We start from the raw sequence: 20,232 nt of genomic DNA, 5'->3' as shown, positions 1-20,232 counted from the left end.
ACAGGCAGCCAAACTAGGTGATCATAATAGTCCCTTGTGGTGTTGGAATCTCCATACAGAATTGCTGTCCAGAGTTCATATGCAAAATTTCCCCTTTCTTTTCAAATTCTGATTTGTTATATATGAGTAACTCCACTGAGGATAAAATGGTTGCACAAGTGCAACTAAGGCATAATTTGAGGCTTGACATGGGACTGCCAAAAATCAGTATTTCAAATCTGATTAAACAGACAATCTCACAGGAAAGGCTGTTCTTATAAGATTTCCAATCCTCATAAGAGTGATTCGTCACTAATAATACATATTCAGTGTGTTCAGAGGAAAGTTACAGTAAGTCATGAGTAAGTAATGTGTTTGCTTTATTTATGTGTTAGCAGCTTTGCTTTAAAATAAATACTTCCTTTCAACACTGATTCACACATAAAAAGTGTTTATTGAAGGAAAACACACATAATATGAAAAATATCCGATAACCACGTTAATTGCAGGGAACTGTGAACAACTCATTTTATAAATCTTATATGCCTTAAATGTAAATTTAAAATAATAATTATCAAACAGGAAATTGTCATCTTGACAATTTGATGCACATTAGGCCTGAAGGAAAAAGCATCCTGTTTGAAATTTTATCGTAAGGTGAGTTTTATGTTTTCAGATCTCAGAGGAGTAGCCATATTCATCTGTAACTTTAAAAACAAGTAGTCCTGTGGCACCTTAGGGTATGTCTATACTAGCCTCCTTGTTGGAACTAGGGAGGCTAATGTAGGCATTCGAAGTTGCAAATCAAGCCCGGGATTTAAATTAGTTCAAACTAGGGAGCTAGTGTAGACATACCCTTAGAAACTAACAAAAATATTTAGAACAGGTAGGACTTCCCAGGCCTGGCGCACTCGGGACCTGAGTGATTACAAACCAGAGTTTGCTGGACCAGAGGATGTCAAGTCTCCCCTCCCAGTTTTATTTGTCAAGGCTCCCCTCCCAGCTGTCAGCCCTGCTCCCTTACTGGCCCCACTGCCCCCACTCCTGCCAGAGCTGCACTCCCATTTGAGGACAGAGCTGTGCTCCCCACCATGCTGCGGGTGCCAGGCACTGCTGTCTCAGCCTGGCCTGAGCAGTGTTCCTGCTGCCCCGGCCTGGGCGGAGTTGCATGCCTCGCTGTGCCCGCTCAGGCAGGGTTGCGCTCCTGGCTCTGTTTGCTTTGCCAGGGCTATGCTCCCAGGTACTGGGCCCACTGCCTGCAGCCCCTGCAGGGTTGCACTCTACACCACCAGCCTGAGCTAGGGGCTCTGCGCTCCACCACGCCAACCCACTGCCTTTAGGGCTGTGCTCCCCACTGCCAGCCCAGCCCCTAAACCTGGCCAACTGTGGTTCTCTGATCCACCAATATCCATGGTCCAGTAGAGCCACGGATGTGGTCAACAAGAGAGTCCCAGATTTTAGAAGTTTAACCTGTAGCATGACCTTTCGTGGGTAAAACCCACTTCATCAGATGAGCACATCATTTTACCCACAAAATCTTATGATACTATATATTTTTGTTAGTCTCTAAGGTGCCACAGGACTACTTGTTGTTTTTATGTTTTTAAACATTTGATTGTTTATTTAGCAGCGGTTTATCTTAACTGTTAAATTAACTGAAGAAATATTTTTAAAACAAGAGTAGAATTTAACTTACAGACGTTTTAAAGCTGGGCCAGATCCTTAGCTGGTGTAGATCATCATAGTTCTATTAAAGTCAATCACAAGTACATACATTAATGTAGAATGAGGTCACATTAATGTAGAACTGGAATGAGATCTGATTCTGCTTTACAGTCTCACAGATCTTTTCTACTTCAATTCAAAGCTGAAAGAATTTTTTAAGGCCTGTAGAACAGACTTAAGAAATCTGCAGCATCAAAGCCTTTGCTTTTTCATCAAAGGTGGAGCAAATAACAATCTCAATAATTAGGTTTGCCCTCAAATGATTTCATATGTCTATTCCAGTGCAGGTATGTGCAAACCTTGTGCACAGTTGTCAGATAACTTTTTTTCTTAGTACAACCCATTAGGGCAGCTTGAGCACCCTCTGTTGTCACACACCACTGCCTGCTGGTATAAGAGGACAGAACTACCCTGACTCTCTTCAGTTCCTTCTAGTAATTAGATATAGAGTATAGTCAGTGCTAGTGATCGGCTTCAGTTTTTAGGCCCTTTTTGATCAATTTGATTCTTGGTTCCAAGATTAGAAATGGAGCCATGCCACCCTTTTAGGGGTTCAAGTTCTGCTGCGTATATGCCAGGCCTTTGCTGGTCCCATGAAAGTTCATCAAGATCATCAGCACTTCAGACAACTTTCTCTGAATCTTAGTACCAGAACCAGTACTGATCACCTGGAAGTAGCTCAGACAGCTCCTCCACAACAACATGCTGACCAGCCATTGCCTCAGCATCATGGTGCATCCTCTTCTGTATCATGAGATTCTCCACTACCACAGGACTACGGGGATCGCCAAGCAGTGCTTAAAAGGGTGGGCTCAATTTTAGGCATTCAAGTGGCAGAAGTGTAGATCTAATCTCTCCTTCGAGTAGGAGCCATAAAGGAAGGTCTTCTGTTCCTCAGGGGTAATGATTTTTATTGCTGCAATATCCTTATTCTCAAAGCAAAAGGAGGTCTCAGGCCAGTTTTAGAGCTAAGAGAGTTAAGTACCTGAAGAAAATAAAGTTCTACGTGGTTACCTTAGCTTCTATTATTCAGTGAGAGTGCACAGCATGTGCACTTTCTCAACTGGTACTGATACAAAAAGCTGTCCAACACACAGGTACACATGCACCTGATGAAATACATGTGTGAACATCTCAAAGAACAACAGTTACAATACAAGTGAGTAAATATTTTTCCCTGCAGCTACTCCTCCCAGAGTGTTGGGAGGTCACTCTTTTTCCTGATAAAATCCTGTCACTCTATGTCTAGACTACAAAGAAAAGTCGAAAAAAATATGCAAATTGTGGTTTGTAATTTGCCTATCTTTTTCTGCTTTTCTTTCAAAAGAGGCTTTTCCGAAATTTGGCGTGACTACACGGTGCCAAATTTTGGAAAAATCTGCTCTTTTGAGCCATCACTTCTTCCTCATAAAATGAGGTTTACAGGGATGACAAAAGTATGTGTCCGCTTTTCGGAATGTTTTTTCGGAAAAGTGGACACGTTCCGTGGACGTAGCATTGCTTTTGCAGGATACCTCCAGTATTCCAGAAAAACACTGCAGTTTAGACGTAGCCTCTACACATATGTTCTTCTGAATTATGTATGTACTGTGGCAGACTACAGCCTGTGAACTGCAAATATTTTATAGAAGGCGGCTATATTGGGAGGTGGGTTAATGCCTTCTTGTTTCCCAATTAGACTCACCTGAATGCAGCCCAGCAATCAGGGCAGACAATGGAGGCCTAATTAGGAGTCAGCCTGTAACAGGGGTGAATTAAGCACCTGCTGCTAGTTAAGGCCTCTGGATCCCTATAAAAGGGTTCCTCCGAGGCAGCAAGGGTGGAGAGTTTTGAGAGGTGCGCTGAGCCGAGCCCCGCCCCACGGTAAAAAGGGGGAAGATAACAGAAGGAAGTGGTGGGTGACAGGAACAGACCAAAGGCCAAGAAAAGGAGATTGGTTCCCCTCCCCCCTTACTCAGGACTTGCCTGTGATGAGAAGGACTCTGTAAGCGGGGATCCTTGTCTCTGGGAAAGTCCCAAGGCAGTGAAGGTGTTACCGTGAGTCTCTGAGGCACACAAGAAACCGTCAAGAAGCGCAGAACCCCTGGAGAGCTAACAAGGGACTTTGCCACAGTACATATGACGATGTATGTTAGTGTAGCAGTGCTGATGTCCACAGTTCAAACAGGATGTTGGTAAATTGAAGTGGGTTCAGAGATGAAACTCAAGAATGATTAGAGGATTAGAAAACATGTTTTATAGTATTATATTGAAGGAGTTCGATCTATTTAGTTTAATAAAGATAAGTTTAAGGGGTGACTTGATTAGGCTATTAGTTCCAATATGGGGAACAAATATTTGATAGTGGTTACAGCTTAAATTCTCCTGATCTGGTCAAAATTCCAAAACTTTCCTAACAGGAGCAGTTTCTCTGCTCTCAGGATCTTCTCTACATTCTCTGCAGTCTCTCTACAGTTTCCCCCATGCTGCTATAACATTTTGCTCTTTATAAGAAATGGACCAGGGTTTGCTTTGGCACAGCCTCTCTAGCCCAAGGGCAAGCCACCTTGTTACAAGGCATTTTAGTAATACGTTACTAAATAATTCCATCCAACTGCATCCATACACTGAGTTTATCTTATTGTATGTGATTTTTTTTCTAACTTGAGGAAGAAAGTGTATAGTGTATGGGGAGGTGCAAAGAAAAACAGATGATGCATTTTATGCATATAGTTACATTTTATATTTATATCCTTGTGCTCAGTCAAATGATAGAGGGGAGTATAGGAGAAAGATTCCGTTTTGGGATTTGTTTTTAGTGGGAACTGCAATTTCTCCATGAGCAACACTGCCCGCACACTAGTAATTATCTATGAGTTCAAGGTCCTTTCACATTTTGTAGACCTGGAAATCAATGCAATCATCAGTAATTTATTATTGTTGTCAGATGGTGTGTTAAGTAAAGTTATTCTCTTTTAAACTCAACCTAGGAGCTTATTTCATGATTGATTCAGATTTGAATATCTCCTTTTTCAGGGAAGCAATGTAATGGAGGATCAGGATCTGTTGGAAATAGGAATACTGAACTCTGGACACAGGCAAAGAATATTACAGGCAATCCAGCTCCTTCCAAAGGTACAGTTTCTTTTATTATTGGGTTACCAAGTATCTGAAAAACATAATACCATTCTTAAGCAGAAATTTGGACATTGTGAGTCTAATTTCCTACTGCCTTATGCTTTGCCTAGTCAGCTGCACCATGTACTATTCTGGTTTGGTAGCATTTTAGAAATATTTGATGATTATAGAAATATTTGATGTTTCAATATTTTAGCACATAAAGCTAAAAACAAATGGTGTGGGGCTAGGGATTTGTTTTGGGACAGCTTTTACTTAGTGACTATTGGGTCACATCTGTAAATAATTTTTTGTCTAAAATCCAGACTAATTTTCTTGATATAGAGGTCAGATTGGAAATGTACAATTAAGTAATCTGAGAAACTCAAGATATTCCATTATGGATTCATTCCACCTCTTTCATATGTGGATTGGTGACTATGTGGATTGGAAAATGCTGATAGTCATCAAGTGTCCTGCTAAATATTTGAATTCTGCTCTTCAGATATATGATCCTGTAATTTGTACTTATTTTTCCAATATATTTTGGGTGCAAGTTGGTCTTCATTATACACTGGAAGTGTGTGAAGCGTGCTAAGAAAAGATGCTTGCATCATTGAAATTTAAACTACATGCTAGATAGAACACCACAATTTGCCAGTAGGTAATTAATATCTGCTTCTTGCTAGCTTTGACTTTTGCGGAAACTTGAGAAGATGCACTAGGCATCTTGTGACCCTGCAGGTTGTCACATGATTTGAGAAGCCATCTAAGGCTATGTCTACATTGCAGGCTTCTTGCACAAGAAGCTTTTTGCGGAAGAGATCTTCCACAAAAACTTCTTGCGTAAGAGCTCCCACACTACAAAAGCACATCGCAAAAACGATGTGCTTTTGCGCAAGAAAGCATCCACACTCATTGGATGCTCTCTTTCATATAAACCACCCAAAACCAGTTCTAGCCAGGCTTTAGGTCACCAGTTGCTCTCAAGTGCCATTGCCGGAGCCCTGCAGAGACACGTGCTTAACGGGACCCCCCCCCCCCCCGGACAGCAGTTTCTCTGTTTCTACTGCCAGCTTGCGGACTTCTGTTGAGGGACAGCAAAGCATCAGCAGTGCCTGCTGGGGTTGCCCTGTTCTTTTTGGGGATGCTACAGCTTTTTCCTGTTGTGTGCTATGGAGCCAGAGCTGTCCCTGGACAGGTGACAGCCCCGCATGGCCATGCTGCAGTTCCTGCAGGATTTTCTTCCAGCTGTCTACATGTTCATGCTGGATGTGGACTCAGAACTCCTCCTCGTCACCCTCTGCATGGCTGCAGCTGCTCCACTCTGGCTGCCGCACCCCACCATACACAGAAGGTTCTGGAGGCTGGAAACCAGTTTGGACTGGTGGGACCGGCTGGTCATGGAGCGGTGGAACTACCAGCAGTGGCTGCAGAACTTTCACATGCGCAAGGCCTCCTTCCTTGAGCTCTGTGCCTCACTTGCACCCACCCTCCAGAGATGCGAAACCCACCTGAAGGCCGCCATCCCCCTGCAGAAGCAGATTGCAATTGCCCTGAAGAAGCTGGCCACCCCAGACAGCTACAAGTAGGTGGCCAACCAGTTTGGGGTGGGGAAGTCCATCATCAGGGCCCTGCATATTCAGGTAAGGAGCTCAAGGGCTGCAGTCCCTGCACAGGGGCAGGGGGGTGTTGGATAAGGGGAACTCTCAGGGGGAAAGCTGGGGACTGTAAAGGGTGGACTGGGGGTGGGGTGGAAGCCCTGGCTCTGGGGGCTTGTGCCATCCCACCCTCTCACAGCCCTGCTGCTGGAGGAGAAGGCACAGGCTCATAGGGGGTTACTCCTGGGGGGTTGGGAGGGGCAGAGGAGGGGAGGGGGACGAGCACCTCCCAAGGGCTCACACAACCCCTCTCATTCTCTGTTTTGTGTGTTTCTTTGTCTCCTTCTGCAGGTCATCAGGGACATCAACTCCCTGCTGCTACGCAGAGTCGTCCGTCTCGAGCATCTGGCCGCAGCCATGGCCGGATTTGCTGCCCAGGGGTTCTCAAACTGCAGGGGAGCCATTGATAGCACACACATCCCCATTCAGGCCTGGACCATCATCAGCCCAGTTCATCATCCGAAAGAGCTACTTTTCTATAGTCCTACAGGCGCTGGTGAACCACCAGCACCACTTTACAAACATTTATGTGGGGTGGTCAGACAGGGCACAGGATGCCCAAGTTTTTAGGAATTCCAGCCTGTGTGCCAAGTTGGAGGTGGGCACCTTTTTCCCCCACTGGGACTTTGTTGTGGGTGACCAGAACATGCCAATGTGCATAGTAGGGGACACAGCATACCCACTCATGTCCTGGCTGATGAAGCCATACACTGGCCACCTGGATCCCAGCAAGGACCTTTTCAATGCCTGCCTCAACCAAGTGAGGATGCAGGTGGAGTGTGCCTTTGGGCGCCTCAAGAGATGCTTATGCTGCCTCCTCACCCACCTGGACATCGGGGAGTGCAATATCCCCAAAGTGGTGGCAACGTGCTGTGTGCTCCACAATCTTGTTAGAGTACAAGGGGAAGGCCTTCCTTCCAGGGTGGGGGGCAGACGCTGGCTGTGAGGGCCATGTGTTTGAGCAGCCCTGAACAGCTGCCACCCACCAGGCCCATCAGTTGGGAGTGCGCATCTAGGAGGCCCAAGGAAGAGGTTCTCTCAGGCCCCCCAGTTACTCTTCCCAGGACCGCCCCACTAGGGGCCTGTGCCTTTCCGCTCTCTTCCTTTCCCCTCTCCCCCCTCCCCTTGCCCTTTCCCTGACCTCCCAATAAACATATCTGTTTGGTTTGAAAAAAAAAAGGAGTGTCTCTTTATTGAACATGAGCAGAAGGTGGGCAGGGGAAGGGGGATGTCTGAACTGTGCTACCTTGAGTGCAGAGACCTCTTTGGGGTTGGGTGAGTCTGGGGACCAGAAAGGGGTGGGCAGGAGGGGTGGCTAGAACAGGGTCAGGGTTGGCAGGGGGGCCAGGAGGAGGGGCCATAGGCATCACTTGGGGAGGAGGCATGTGCATTGGTAAGGGAGGAAGCAGAGGCATGACATGGGGAGGGATCAGAGGGTATAGCAGGGTGGGCAGACGGATGGGCAATGGCCATAGGAAGGGGGCAGTAGGGTGAAAGGCAGGTGCAGCAACATCAAGTGAGTGTTCCCCCATGCGGGACATGATGCTGCACATGGTGTTACACCATGCCATCATTTCAGTCCATGCACACTTCCGCCATTCCAGGTCCACATTGAGCCTGCGTGACAGAGTGTCATGGATGTCATGCAGGATGCCAACATGTTGCTTCAAGAGGTCCTCTGGTCCCCAGGCTCATCTGCAGGTCCCCCAGACTCTGGCAGGTGGCTGCGGCAGTGGTGTGGCTCCCACATAAGAGGGAGAGGGTCATCAGTCATCCCTACACACACATTCCCTGAAGCCATGCCTTCCTCTATGAGTGGCGACCTCACCATTCCACAGCCCACAAGAGGGGGATGTCCCAGGTGCAAGGCCATGTGTGGCCTGCACAGTATGACCTGTGTCACGGAGCCTGATGTGGCCAAAGGACCATGGTGCTCCCTTTCTCTCCACCCCCCTCCACACACACCACAGCCAAGCAGGCAAGGGAAGTGTCCAGCCACAGTGGGATCTCCTCATGGATGGCAGAGGACTCAGGAGCAGCCTGCCCCTCCCTGGGGTCTGCACACACAGCTGCGGCTCGTGTGCTGTCTGTAGGAGCGGCTGCTGCTTAGCACATGCAGGCATGCCCATGTGCTGTGTGCAGCACTCCGGGGGGGGGGGGGGGGAAGGGGGCAAAGGGTCATGCCTGCTCCCTTGCAGCTATCCTGCTTGCAGCTGGGTGTGCCCACCTCCCCACTGAGGGCAGGATGTCTGTGCCCCTGCATGAAGCTGGCAGCAGGATTCCGGCCATGTTCAGCCCAAGCTACACTATGCTCCCTGTGCACCCGCCTCCCCTGCCCTGTGTGTGTGTGTGTGTGTGCCAGCTCATCTGAAGATCCCTCCCAGGCTTCTGAGGAGGCCTGGGAGATATGCTAGCTTGCGGGGACTGGCTCGAGGGACAGGGTGATGGTCCCTGACTCCTGCTCTTCCTCCTCTGGCTGGGCCTGGACCTGGCCCTCCGGCTTCTCCTCAGGGGCAACCTCTGGGTGGATGACTACCAGGGTGTCCAGGCTGGAGTCCACCATGATGAGGGAGTGAAGAGATTTCCCCACTCCTCGAGATGTGGTGGAGCTCCGTGTAATAAGGACAGGTGTGGGGTCCTGCACCTGAGCACACCCTGCACTCCATGGCCTTCACGTACCCCTGATGGAGCTCCTTCACCATTACCCAGACTTGCTCCATGGTTAGGACAGGGTGACGTCACACCACCAGGGATACAGCCATGTGGGAGAAGATCTCCACGTTGCAGCACTTGGCCCGGGGATCCTGGAGCTACTCCTCCTTGCCCCACAGTTCGAGGAGGGGCGTAATCTCCAGGCCACTCCAGGATGGGGCACACCTTTTTGTCCCTCTGGAGGGGGGGTCCTGGGACCTCTGGGGCTGCTCTCAGGAAGGGCCAGGGGGGTCTCAGGGAGCTTCCTGGTTGGCCATTGTGGCTGAAGCAGAGCCACACAGTGAAGGCACCTGCTCTCTGCAAACTTCGTGCCAGGGTGCCTGCAGCTTTAAGGGGAGGGTCAGCAGATAGGACCTATACAGTTCTGATTAACTTGGATGGAGTGGCCAAGAGGCCACCTGTTTTTTTTTTCTGGAGGCCAATTTTTACGCAACGACCCTTGCTGCCTGTCCACACACACCTTTTTGCACAAGAGCTCTTGCACAAAAAGGAGTTATTCCTCATAGAAAGAGGAATACATATACCACAAAAAGCTCTCTGTTCTGTTGCTTGACTGTAAATTTTCTTGTGCAAAAATGCACTTGAGGTGTGGATGCTCCGCGGGTTTTTGCGCAAAAAACCTATAGTGTAGACGTAGCCTAAGGGAATAATGTCAGGCAGAAGCTGGGTCTCAATTCTGCTTAAGGCCAAGGAGGCTGAAAAACGGACCCTAAATGCATATTGACTCTGTAGAAGATAGAGCAAGAACAAATCCCAGAGTAAGGTGTATGAGTGCTTTATCCAGTCTCTCATCCCTACAGTGAATGTGTGCAGAGCAAATACAAGATTTTCCAGGCTGTACAGTGAAGATGAATTAGGTGAAAAAGGCTTTCTGGTGCATAACGAACAGATGAATAAGTAAGGGTGTGAAGAACAACATGTTCTGGCTGGTATTGAGAAGGACAGGATGAGTGAGCATCTGGTGCATCCTTGTATGTAGATGGTCTCTGTCTGTATGTAGTGCAGCATGGGTAAATATAGTGGTATGTATTTCATTGACTGTATTTGAAATACAGATGGAAGTAAGGTGGACTAGGAAATAGGTTTTTTTTTTTTAGTTTATAGGCAGAGTGTACTGAATTAAGTTTGGTGTTTAAATTGTAACTGTGAATTCTAGAGTTTCTGGCACTTTTTAGCTATAACTTTATGCTAACATTATTTTATATTTTTAATGTTAGCTCTCTTCCATTGAAATATTTTGTCCACATGTTTCCTTTTTGTTTATTGAGGATCATGCATTTTTCTTCTTCTTTCTCTAACTCAAAAAAATAGGAACAAGATTTTATAATATTGCAGTGTTAATGAAAGCCATGCTTAATAAATGGGACTCATGAAAATTATAAGCTCTGAAGCCTAGACTGGAAACATCATTCAAGAAATGCCACAATTAATTCCCATTGTTCTGCTTATTTTTATTATTCAGCCCTAGATGTGTGTGAAGTTCCTATGCTAAATCCCAACATTAGTTGCATATTTGCAAAACAAATATGACAAAGAAATACACAGCTTTTAAAAATACAGAACATTATACATGTCCATTTCTAATCTTGCTTGCTGTATGTGGAGCTAAAGAGTCACAGATTATGCCACACATCCTCTCCCATTGAATAGCTCCCCTAGGGTATGTCTACACAGCAAAGTTATTTCGAAATAACAGCCATTATTTTGAAATAATTTTACTAGCACCTACGCAGCCAAACCGCTATTTTGAAATAAATTCAAAATAGCCGAGTGCTTATTTCAGATTTGGTAAACCTCATTCTATGAGGAATAACACCAAATTTGAAATGGCTATTTTGAAATAAGTGCTGTGTAAACACTTATTTCGAAATAGGGGGCCTCCAGCCTTCCCAGGGTGCCCTAGTGGCCACTCCAGCCTCAACCAAGAACACTTCTCTCCCACCCCACCTCCCTGGATCCCTTGAAGGGGTAGACTCTGGCCACAGTGCCTGTGCCAGCTCCAAGCCTGCCAGCTCAGAGCCAGCAGTGTCTGCCCCTGACCCACTGGCCCCAAAACATGAGCCAGCAAGCCACTGGCAGCCAGCCCTCCACCGCTCCCCAGGAGCAGTCTGCCAGCTCTCAGGAGCCTGCCAGGGCCCGGAGAAGGCAGGCACCTACCTGGTCCAGGTGGAGATCATGGACCTTATTCAAGTTTGGGGGGGATGCCCCCAATGTCCATGATCTCCACATTAGATGGAGGAACATGGCCATCTATGGCAGGATAGCTGCCAGCCTGGCCACCAAAGGCCACATGTGAACCCAGGAGCAGGTTTGCATGACAATCAAGTTGGTCCAGCAAGACCCCCAACCCTGAACCCTGAGCTTCCCCTCCTCCCAGGTTTCCCCCTCCCCTCTCTCATCCTCTCTTCTTCCCTCTCCTGCCTCCTTTCCCCAGTCTCACCAGAGTTTCACCCCCCCCCCGTGTTGTTAAATAAAGAGAGTTTGTGTACATGAAAATACGTATATTTTATTTGACATCAGAAAGATGGGTTAGGGAGGGGTAAGTGGAAGGACATGAGGGAGGAGTGAGTTACAAGCCCCCAGTGGGACAGACCAGGGAGGCTCTTAGTGCTCCTCAGGGTGGAAGCTCTCCCACAGGGCTTCCTGGATACTGACAGCCCCCCGATGGACCTCCCAGATGGCAGCCTGCAGAAAGTGCAGCCAGGCTCGGAGGAACGCGTCCAAGAGAAGCACCAGGGGCAGCTCTGGCTCCATGTTGAAGAGTGCTGTGGTGTCCCGAGTGAGGGCAATCAGAGTATGCAGAGACAAAATGCTTTGCTGTCCCTCATCGAGGTAGATAAGCAAGCAGAGAAACCTGAGAACTGGCTGTCCAGGGGGGGTCTCTTTAAGCGCAGACCTCAGATAGCCTCAGGCAGCAGCCCCGCACAGTAAGTCCTGACCTGGTGCCCTGCCGGAACTGGTTCTGGCCAGCCTTAAATGCGATTCAGAATCCACTCAGTGTGGACACGCTATTTCAAAATAGCAAAATGCTATTTCAAAATGCATTTTGTGTGTGGACGCGTTATTTCGAAATAAGCTATTTTGAAATAAGCTATTTTGAAATAACACTGTACTGTAGACATACTCTTACTTACATGTACAGACTCCCTGAGGTATGTGGTACTACTCAATATGAGTAAGGATGGCAGAGTCAAACTTTAAATGAACCCTCAAAACCAGCTGCTTCTGAGAATAAATGAGTCATGCGGTTTCCTGGTAGAAGCCACATTTTGTAAATCTGAGATCGTTAAATACCTTTGAATGACTGGAATCAGTGCTGTATAACAGTCAGAAGGTGTTTGGAGATTGCCAGCTGGGGCAAAAAATGGTTCAAAAAGATAATGTTCTTAATGCATCTTTAATGTAAAAATGTTATACCAAAATGAAGGAAGTTGGAAGCAAACGCTGTGCATCACAACTCTTTATTTAAAGGATTTGGCAACACAAGAGAGCTTACACTGTAATAGTGTGTCATTTCCTATTCAAAACCCAGGGTTTTTTAAAGGAAGAGCTGCCAAGGGCGTAAAGTCATAAATCAGTATTATAATAGATCTTATCTAATAAGCCCATCTTGGTTATATTCTCAATTAGCACACAGCAAATTTTGAAAATCCTTTTACAGCCTGCACGGAAAAATACAGTGATAATGTATTTGTTAATCTGTTGACAAGTCCAGTCCCATCGGAACTTGCGGAAAAGTGCGTCTAGATTGGCACGGACGCTTTTCCGCAAAAAGTGGTTTTGTGGAAAAGCGTCCATGCCAATCTAGACGTTCTTTTCCGAAAATGCTTTTAACGGAAAAGTTTGCCGTTAAAAGCATTTCCAGAAAATCATGCCAGTCTAGACGTAGCCAATGGGCTTACCCCAGAATCATAAAAATGTTACTATTTTTCCTGAGTAATGATTTATCTCAGGAGAAATTGGCTAAGAGACCAAATTATAGTATAGTTATAAAAGATAAGCAAAATTGGAATAATCCAGTCAGATTACTGCTTTCATAATGCCATTTTTATAGGGTTGGGCTTGAGATACTGGAACAAATGCTGGTTGCTCACTAACGTAAATATGTAGTAACTCCTCCTGCAATGAGGTTTAACAGGTAATTCGGAATAAGACTATTTTGAATGCCTGTTTTCCTGCTGCATGTAGACGCGGGCAGTTAGTTCGGGCTTGTAAATTTAAAAAATGGCAACCGGCCAGGAACATGCAAATCAAGCGTGGGATATTTAAATCCTGGGCTTGATTTGCAATTCCGAATGCCTGCATTTTCAGCCTTAGTTTGAATTAGGCTGCAAGTGTAGACATACCCTAAGGCTACATCTACACTGGCCCCTTCTTCGGAAGGGGCATGCTAATTCTGACCTTGGGAATAGGGAAATCTGTGGGGGATTTACATATCCCCCACGGGATTTAAATAAACATGTCCGCCGCTTTTTTTCCGGCTTGGGGAAAAGTAGGAATAAGAGATCCTCCGGAAAAGGGCTTTATTCCGGAGGATCGCGCCAGTCTAGACGCTTTTTTCCGGCTTTTCCCCAAGCCGGGAAAAAAGCGGCGGACATGTTTATTTAAATCCCGCAGGGGATATTTAAATCCCCCGCGGATTTCCCTATTCCTAAATTCAGAATTAGCATGCCCCTTCCGAAGAAGGGGCCAGTGTAGACGTAGCCTAACATTAACTTGGCTATCCCCTGAAGTTTCTCTGGTGGTATTAAAGATGGTAACTGTTGCCCTTCCTAAGGAAAGGAAAATGTAATATTAGATAGGCTGAAGCAATTGAGGATGATGTTACAGTCCAGCCCTGTTTCCAATAATGACAAAACAAGACAATCACACACAACAGGGAATAGAAAAGAATATCAAAGATAGAAAATGTAATCTTCTCGAGTGTTGCAGCCTCATTGCTGGAAAAATACAGGCCTTAGCACATAGTCTTATCAATCACTCTGGCAAACTTGTACTTGCTATTATAAGGCATTACTTTTAGTTGCTTCTTTGGTGACAGGCTTACAGCAATGTTGTCAACTAAGACAGACTCTTATTATACAGAAGGCAAAAGAAGAGAGGAAAGAAAAGAAATTAGGTAGGGAAGGAAATGGACACATAGGAGGGAGGAGGGGGAGAAGTGGTAGATGAAGTCCCATTCCAGGAATGTTTGGGATTCACTCCCTGTGCCAGTGGGGTGGCAGTGTCATTTGGGTTCGCAGGGAGGATTGGGGTGCCCTAGGGTTTGAGGGGTCTGACTGCGGTTGCAGACTCAAAGGTGGTGCTAGGGATGAGGGTTTTGGATGGTATTCTGGGCTGGGACTGAGGTGTTCAGCGGGTGAGAGGGGAATCAGGGCTGGGGACAGGGGGTTGGTGTGTGGGGCTCGGGCTGGGGGTGCGGGTTCTGGGTTGGGGCTAAGTATCATAGAATCATATGACTGGAGGGAACACTTAAGAGATCTTCGAGTCCCCTGCACTAATGGCAGGATCCAGTCCATCCTTGATCTGCCAGGTGTTTGTCTAACCTGCTCTTACAAATCTCCAATAATGAAGATTCCACAACCTCCCTCAGCAGTCTATTCCGATGTTTAACCACCCTGATAAGACATTACTCTAATGTCAAACTCAGACCACCCTTGCTGCAATTTCAGCCCATTGCTTCTTGTCCTATCATCAAAGGTGTAGAACATAAGAACATAAGAATGGCCGTACTGGGTCAGACCAAAGGTCCATCTAGCCCAGTATCCTGTCTACCGACAGTGGCCAGCACCAGGTGCCCCAGAGAGGGTGGACTGAAGACAATGATCAAGCGATTTGTCTCCTGCCATCCCTCTCCAGCCTCTGACAAACAGAGGCCAAGGACACCATTTTATCCCCTGGCTAATAGCCTTTTATGGACCTAACCTCCATGAATTTATCCAGCTTCTCTTTAAACTCTATTATAGTCCTAGCCTTCACAGCCTCCTCTGGCAAGGAGTTCCACAGGTTGACAACACGCTGTGTGAAGAAGAACTTCCTTTTATTAGTTTTAAACCTGCTACCCATTAATTTCATTTGGTGTCCTCTAGTTCTTCTATTATGGGAACTAATAAATAACTTTTCTTTATCAGCCCTCTCCACACCACTCATGATTTTATAGACCTCTATCATATCCCCCCTCAGTCTCCTCTTTTCTAAACTGAAAAGTCAAAGTCTCTTTAGCCTCTCCTCATATGGGACCCATTCCAAACCCCTAATCATTTTAGTTGCCCTTTTCTGAACCCTTTCCAAGGCCAAAATATCTTTTTTGAGGTGAGGAGACCACATCTGTACACAGTATTCAAGATGTGGGCATACCATAGTTTTATACAGGGGCAGTAAGATATTCTGGGTCTTATTTTCTATCCCTTTCCTAATAATTCCTGGCATCCTATTTGCCTTTTTGACCGCCGCTGCACTGTGTGTGGAAGTTTTCAGAGAACTGTCCACGATAACTCCAAGATCTCTTTCCTGATTTGTCGTAGCCAAATTAGCCCCCATCATACTGTACGTATAGTTGGGGTTATTTTTCCCGATGTGCATTACTTTACACTTATCCACATTAAATTTCATTTGCCATTTTGTTGCCCAATCACTCAGTTTGGTGAGATCTTCTTGGAGTCCCTCACAGTCTGCTTCTGTCTTGACTATCCTAAACAGTTTGGTATCATCTGCAAACTTTACTACCTCACTGCTTACCCCTTTCTCCAGATCATTTATGAATAAGTTGAAAAGGATTGGTCCCAGGACTGACCCTTGGGGTACACCACTAGTTACCCCTCTCCAATCTGAAAATGTACCATTTATTCCTACCCTTTGTTTCCTGTCTTTTAACCAGTTCTCAGTCCAAGAAAGGACCTTCCCTCTTATCCCATGGCCATGTAATTTACACAAGAGCCTTTGGTGAGGGACCTTGTCAAAGGCTTTCTGAAAATCCAAGTATACTACATCTACTGGATCCCCCTTGTCCGCATGTTTGTTAACCCCTTCAAAGAACTCTAATAGATTAGTAAGACAGGATTTCCCTTTACAGAAACCATGTTGACTTTTGTCCAACAAATTATGTTCTTCTACATGCTTCACAATTTTATTCTTTACTATTGTTTCGACTAATTTGCCCGGTACTGAAGTTAGACTTACCAGTCTGTAATTGCCAGGATTGCCTCTAGAGCCCTTTTTAAATATTGGTGTCACGTTGGCTACCTTCCAGTCATTAGGTACAGAAGCCAATTTAAAGGATAGGTTACAAACCACAGATAATAGCACAGCAATTTCCCATTTAAGTTCTTTTAGAACCCTTGGATGAATGCCATCCGGTCCCGGAGATTTGTTAACATTAAGTTTTTCTATTTGTTCCAAAACCTCCTCTAATGACACTTCAATCCGGGACAGTTCCTCAGATTCATCACCCACAAAGGACGGTGCAGATTCAGGAATCTCCCCAACGTCCTCAGCCGTGAAGACTGAAGCAAAGAAATCATTTAGTTTCTCCGCAATGGCTTTATCGTCCTTGATTTCTCCTTTTATAGCTCGATCATCTAGGGGACCCACAGGATTTTTAGCAGGCTTCCTGCTTCTAATGTACTTAAAAAACATTTTGTTATTTCTTTTTGAGTTTTTGGCTAGCTGTTCCTCAAAATCTTTTTTTGCTTTTCTTATTACATGTTTACACTTGATTTGACAGTGTTCATGTTCCTTTCTATTTATCTCACTAGGATTTGACTTCCACTTCTTAAAAGATACCTTTTTGTCCCTCACTGCTTCTTTTACATGGCGGTTAAGCCACGGTGACTCTTTTTTAGGTCTCTTGCTATGTTTTTTAATTTGGGGTATACATTTAAGTTGGGCATCTATTATGGTGTCTTTAAAAAGTTTCCATGCAGCTTTCAGGGATTTGGCTCTAGTCACTGTGCCTTTTAATTTCTGTTTAACTAACCTCCTCATTTTTGCGTAATTCCCCTTTTTGAAATTAAATGCCAGGGTGCTGGACTGCTGAGATGTTCTTCCCACCACAGGAATGTTGAATGTTATTATATTATGGTCACTATTCCCAAGCGGTCCTGTAACGGTTATATCCTGGACCTGATCCTGCACTCCATTCAGGACTAAATCGAGAATTGCCTCTCCCCTTGTGGGTTCCTGCACTAGCTGCTCCAAGAAGCAGTCATTTAAGCCATTGAGAAATTTTATCTCCGCTTCTCTTCCTGAGGTGACATGTATCCAGTCAATATGGGGGTAATTAAAATCCCCCATTATTATAGAGTTCTCTATTTTGGTAGCCTCTCTAATCTCCCTCAGCATTTCTATGTCAGTATCGCTGTCCTGGTCAGGTGGTCGGTAATATATCCCTACTGCTAATTTCTTATTATCGGAGCATGGAATTTCTATCCATAGCGATTCTATGGAACATGTTGATTCACTTAATATTTTTATTTCATTTGATTCTACATTATCTTTCACATACAGTGCCACTCCGCCACCTATCCGGCCTGCTCTATCCTTTCGATATATTTTATATCCCGGTATGATTGTGTCCCACAGATTTTCCTCATTCCACCAGGTTTCAGTGATGCCTATTATGTCTATCTCCTCATTTAATACGAGGTACTCTAGTTCACCCATCTTATTAGTCAGACTCCTAGCATTTGTGTAAAGGAGAATACTTTTTCTACCACCTCCATGTAACAATTTTTTATGTACTTGAAAGGTTTTAGCATGTCCCCTCTCAATCTTCTCTGTCCAGACTAACAAAACCCAGTTCTTTCAATCTTCCCTAATAGGTCATGTTTTCTAGATCTTTAACCATTTTTGTTGCTCTTCTCTGGACTTTTTCAAATTTGTCCACATATTACTGAAATATGGCACCACTCTCCAGCTGAAGCCAATTCAGTGCATAGTAGAGAGGAAGAATTATGTTTCATGTCTTGCTTACAGTACTCCTGTTAATACATCTGTAACAGGTTCTGCCTTTCGTGTGAGCACCCTTTGGTGGCTGAGGGGGGTCTCACAGTATTTACTCACCTGTCTGCAGGCGAGACAATGTCCAGTCAGTGGCCAGAGATTAGGCCTCTTCTTTTACCCCCACCCCCGGGTGTGGTTTGCAGGGGGGGACCCTGTCCACTCCTCTGGGCCCCAACCCAGGGGCCCTGTAAGTAGCAGTTACCTGCTGAGTTTCAATGTACTTAGTTGATGTCATGCCCTGGGCCACTTCCCTGGGATGCTGTTCCATCAGCCCTTCTCTAGAGCCTTGTGGCAGAGTTCCCCTTGTCCGGGGTTCTGCAGGACTGTCTTTGGCTTTTTTGGCTAGCCTTTTTTTGTCGCAGGACCTGGCTCCTATCAGATACGATGCCCAGCTACCACCCTGAGGTCTGCCTCGGTCAAGTTCCAGAAAGGATCTGACAGGCCTTACCTAGCAGCTCCTTTTAGAGCAGCCTGCTGCATCCTGATTGGCTGAAGCAAAGGCGCCACTCTACTCTGCCTGGAGGACTTCTCTACTGCTCCTGTTGCTGGCCAGGGTGCTGAAAGGCTTCCAGCAGGGATGTCAGGCTTTGTCCACCCCATCACAACATCCCAGAATGATGTTTACTTTTTTTGCAACACTGTCGCACAGTTGACTCATATTTAGGTTGTGGTCCACTATGACTCCCTAGATCCATTTCAGCAGTACTCCTTCCTAGGCAGCCCTCACTCTCTCGCATGCCCCAGCCCTCTGAACCAGCCCAATGAAAATGAATGAATCAGGATGGGGAGACTGAGCAACAGAGGGAGGGTGGATGAGATGGAGTGAGTAGGATATGTGGCCTATGATAAGGAGCTGGGCATGGTCAGGGTTTTGGAGCAGGGATGGGACAAAGGTGTTTGGTTTTGTATGAGTAGAAAGTTGGCAAACCTAGTTTGTAAGCCCAATTCTCAACATAAGTAAAAAAATAGAAATTGTGTTTTAGGTTTGATATTTCAAAAACATCTAAGGGTACATCTACATTGCATGCTTATGTCAAAATAAGTTATTCCAGAATAGTTATTCTGAAATAGCTTATTCCGAAATAGTACATCTACACTGTACGGAAGCCTCAAAATTAGTCCGAGGCAGGCTTCCCTAATGTAGATGTGCTATCTCGATTTAGAGCCCCAGGAGGCACTAGGGAGGAATAACTTAGAATGGTCCTGCTGAGAGGCTATTTTGAAATAGCAGCAGTGGACCGTCTATATATGCCTTATTTCGAAATTGCTATTTCAGAATAGGCTTATTCCATGTAGAATGAGGTTTACAGATTTCAGAATAAGCCGTCCATTACTTTGAAATTATTTTGAAATAATGGAATGGCTGTGTAGACACTTGCATTGTTATTTCGAAATAATGCTAGTTATCTCGAAATAACATTGAAGTGTAGACGCACCCTAAAGGTATGTCTACACTAGCCCCCTAGTTTGATCTAGGGAGGCTAATGAGGGCAACCAAAATAGCAAATGAAGCGTGGGATTTAAATATCCCGCGCTTCATTAGCATGTTCCTGGCCGGTCGCCATTTTAGAAATTGACTAGCCCGAAGTAACTGCCCACGTCTATGTGCGGCAGTGAAACGGGATTCCGAATTAATGCCTTAACTTGAATTAGCTGGTAAACCTCATTGCAGGAGGAATAACAGCTAATTCGAGTTAGGGCTTTAATATTTAAAATCCCGCGCTACATTTGCAATTTTGGTGGCCCTCATTAGCCTCCCTAGATCGAACTAGGGGGCTAGTTTAGACATACCCTGAGTGACTAGGAAGGACAAGTCCCATCTGAAGAGGGAATTCACTCAGTATACAGGTAAAAGGAAACTCAGACCAATATAAAGATGTAGGGGGACACTCAGCCCTGGTCTACACTAGGGAGTTATTTCAAAATAACTCAGTTATTTTGAAATAACAAACAGAGCATCCACTCTACCAAGCCTGTTATTTCAAAATAAGGGACTGGTTATTTTGAAATAATAATGCCTGCTTCCACGAGAAATAATGCTTATTTTGATATAGTTATT

At 45.5% G+C, this 20,232-nt stretch overlaps 1 protein-coding gene across 8 annotated transcripts in view; it reads left to right on the top strand.

Annotated features, from left to right (window-relative positions):
* ANKS1B (ankyrin repeat and sterile alpha motif domain containing 1B) overlaps positions 1 to 20,232 on the top strand; it is an 821,971-nt gene that overhangs the window by 530,192 nt on the left and 271,547 nt on the right. For all 8 annotated transcript variants that reach the window (XM_075933985.2, XM_075933942.2, XM_075933974.2 and 5 more), the window contains one exon: positions 4,720 to 4,818. In XM_075933985.2, coding sequence (XP_075790100.2) covers positions 4,720 to 4,818 — 99 coding nt within the window. The remainder of the gene's footprint in view (positions 1 to 4,719; positions 4,819 to 20,232) is intronic.

The sequence above is a fragment of the Pelodiscus sinensis genome, chromosome 1, assembly GCF_052426305.1.
Source record: "Pelodiscus sinensis isolate ZL-2025 chromosome 1, ASM5242630v1, whole genome shotgun sequence".
In the NCBI taxonomy this organism is placed as follows: Eukaryota; Metazoa; Chordata; order Testudines; family Trionychidae; genus Pelodiscus; species Pelodiscus sinensis.
This window is presented reverse-complemented; position numbering and strand designations above follow the sequence as displayed.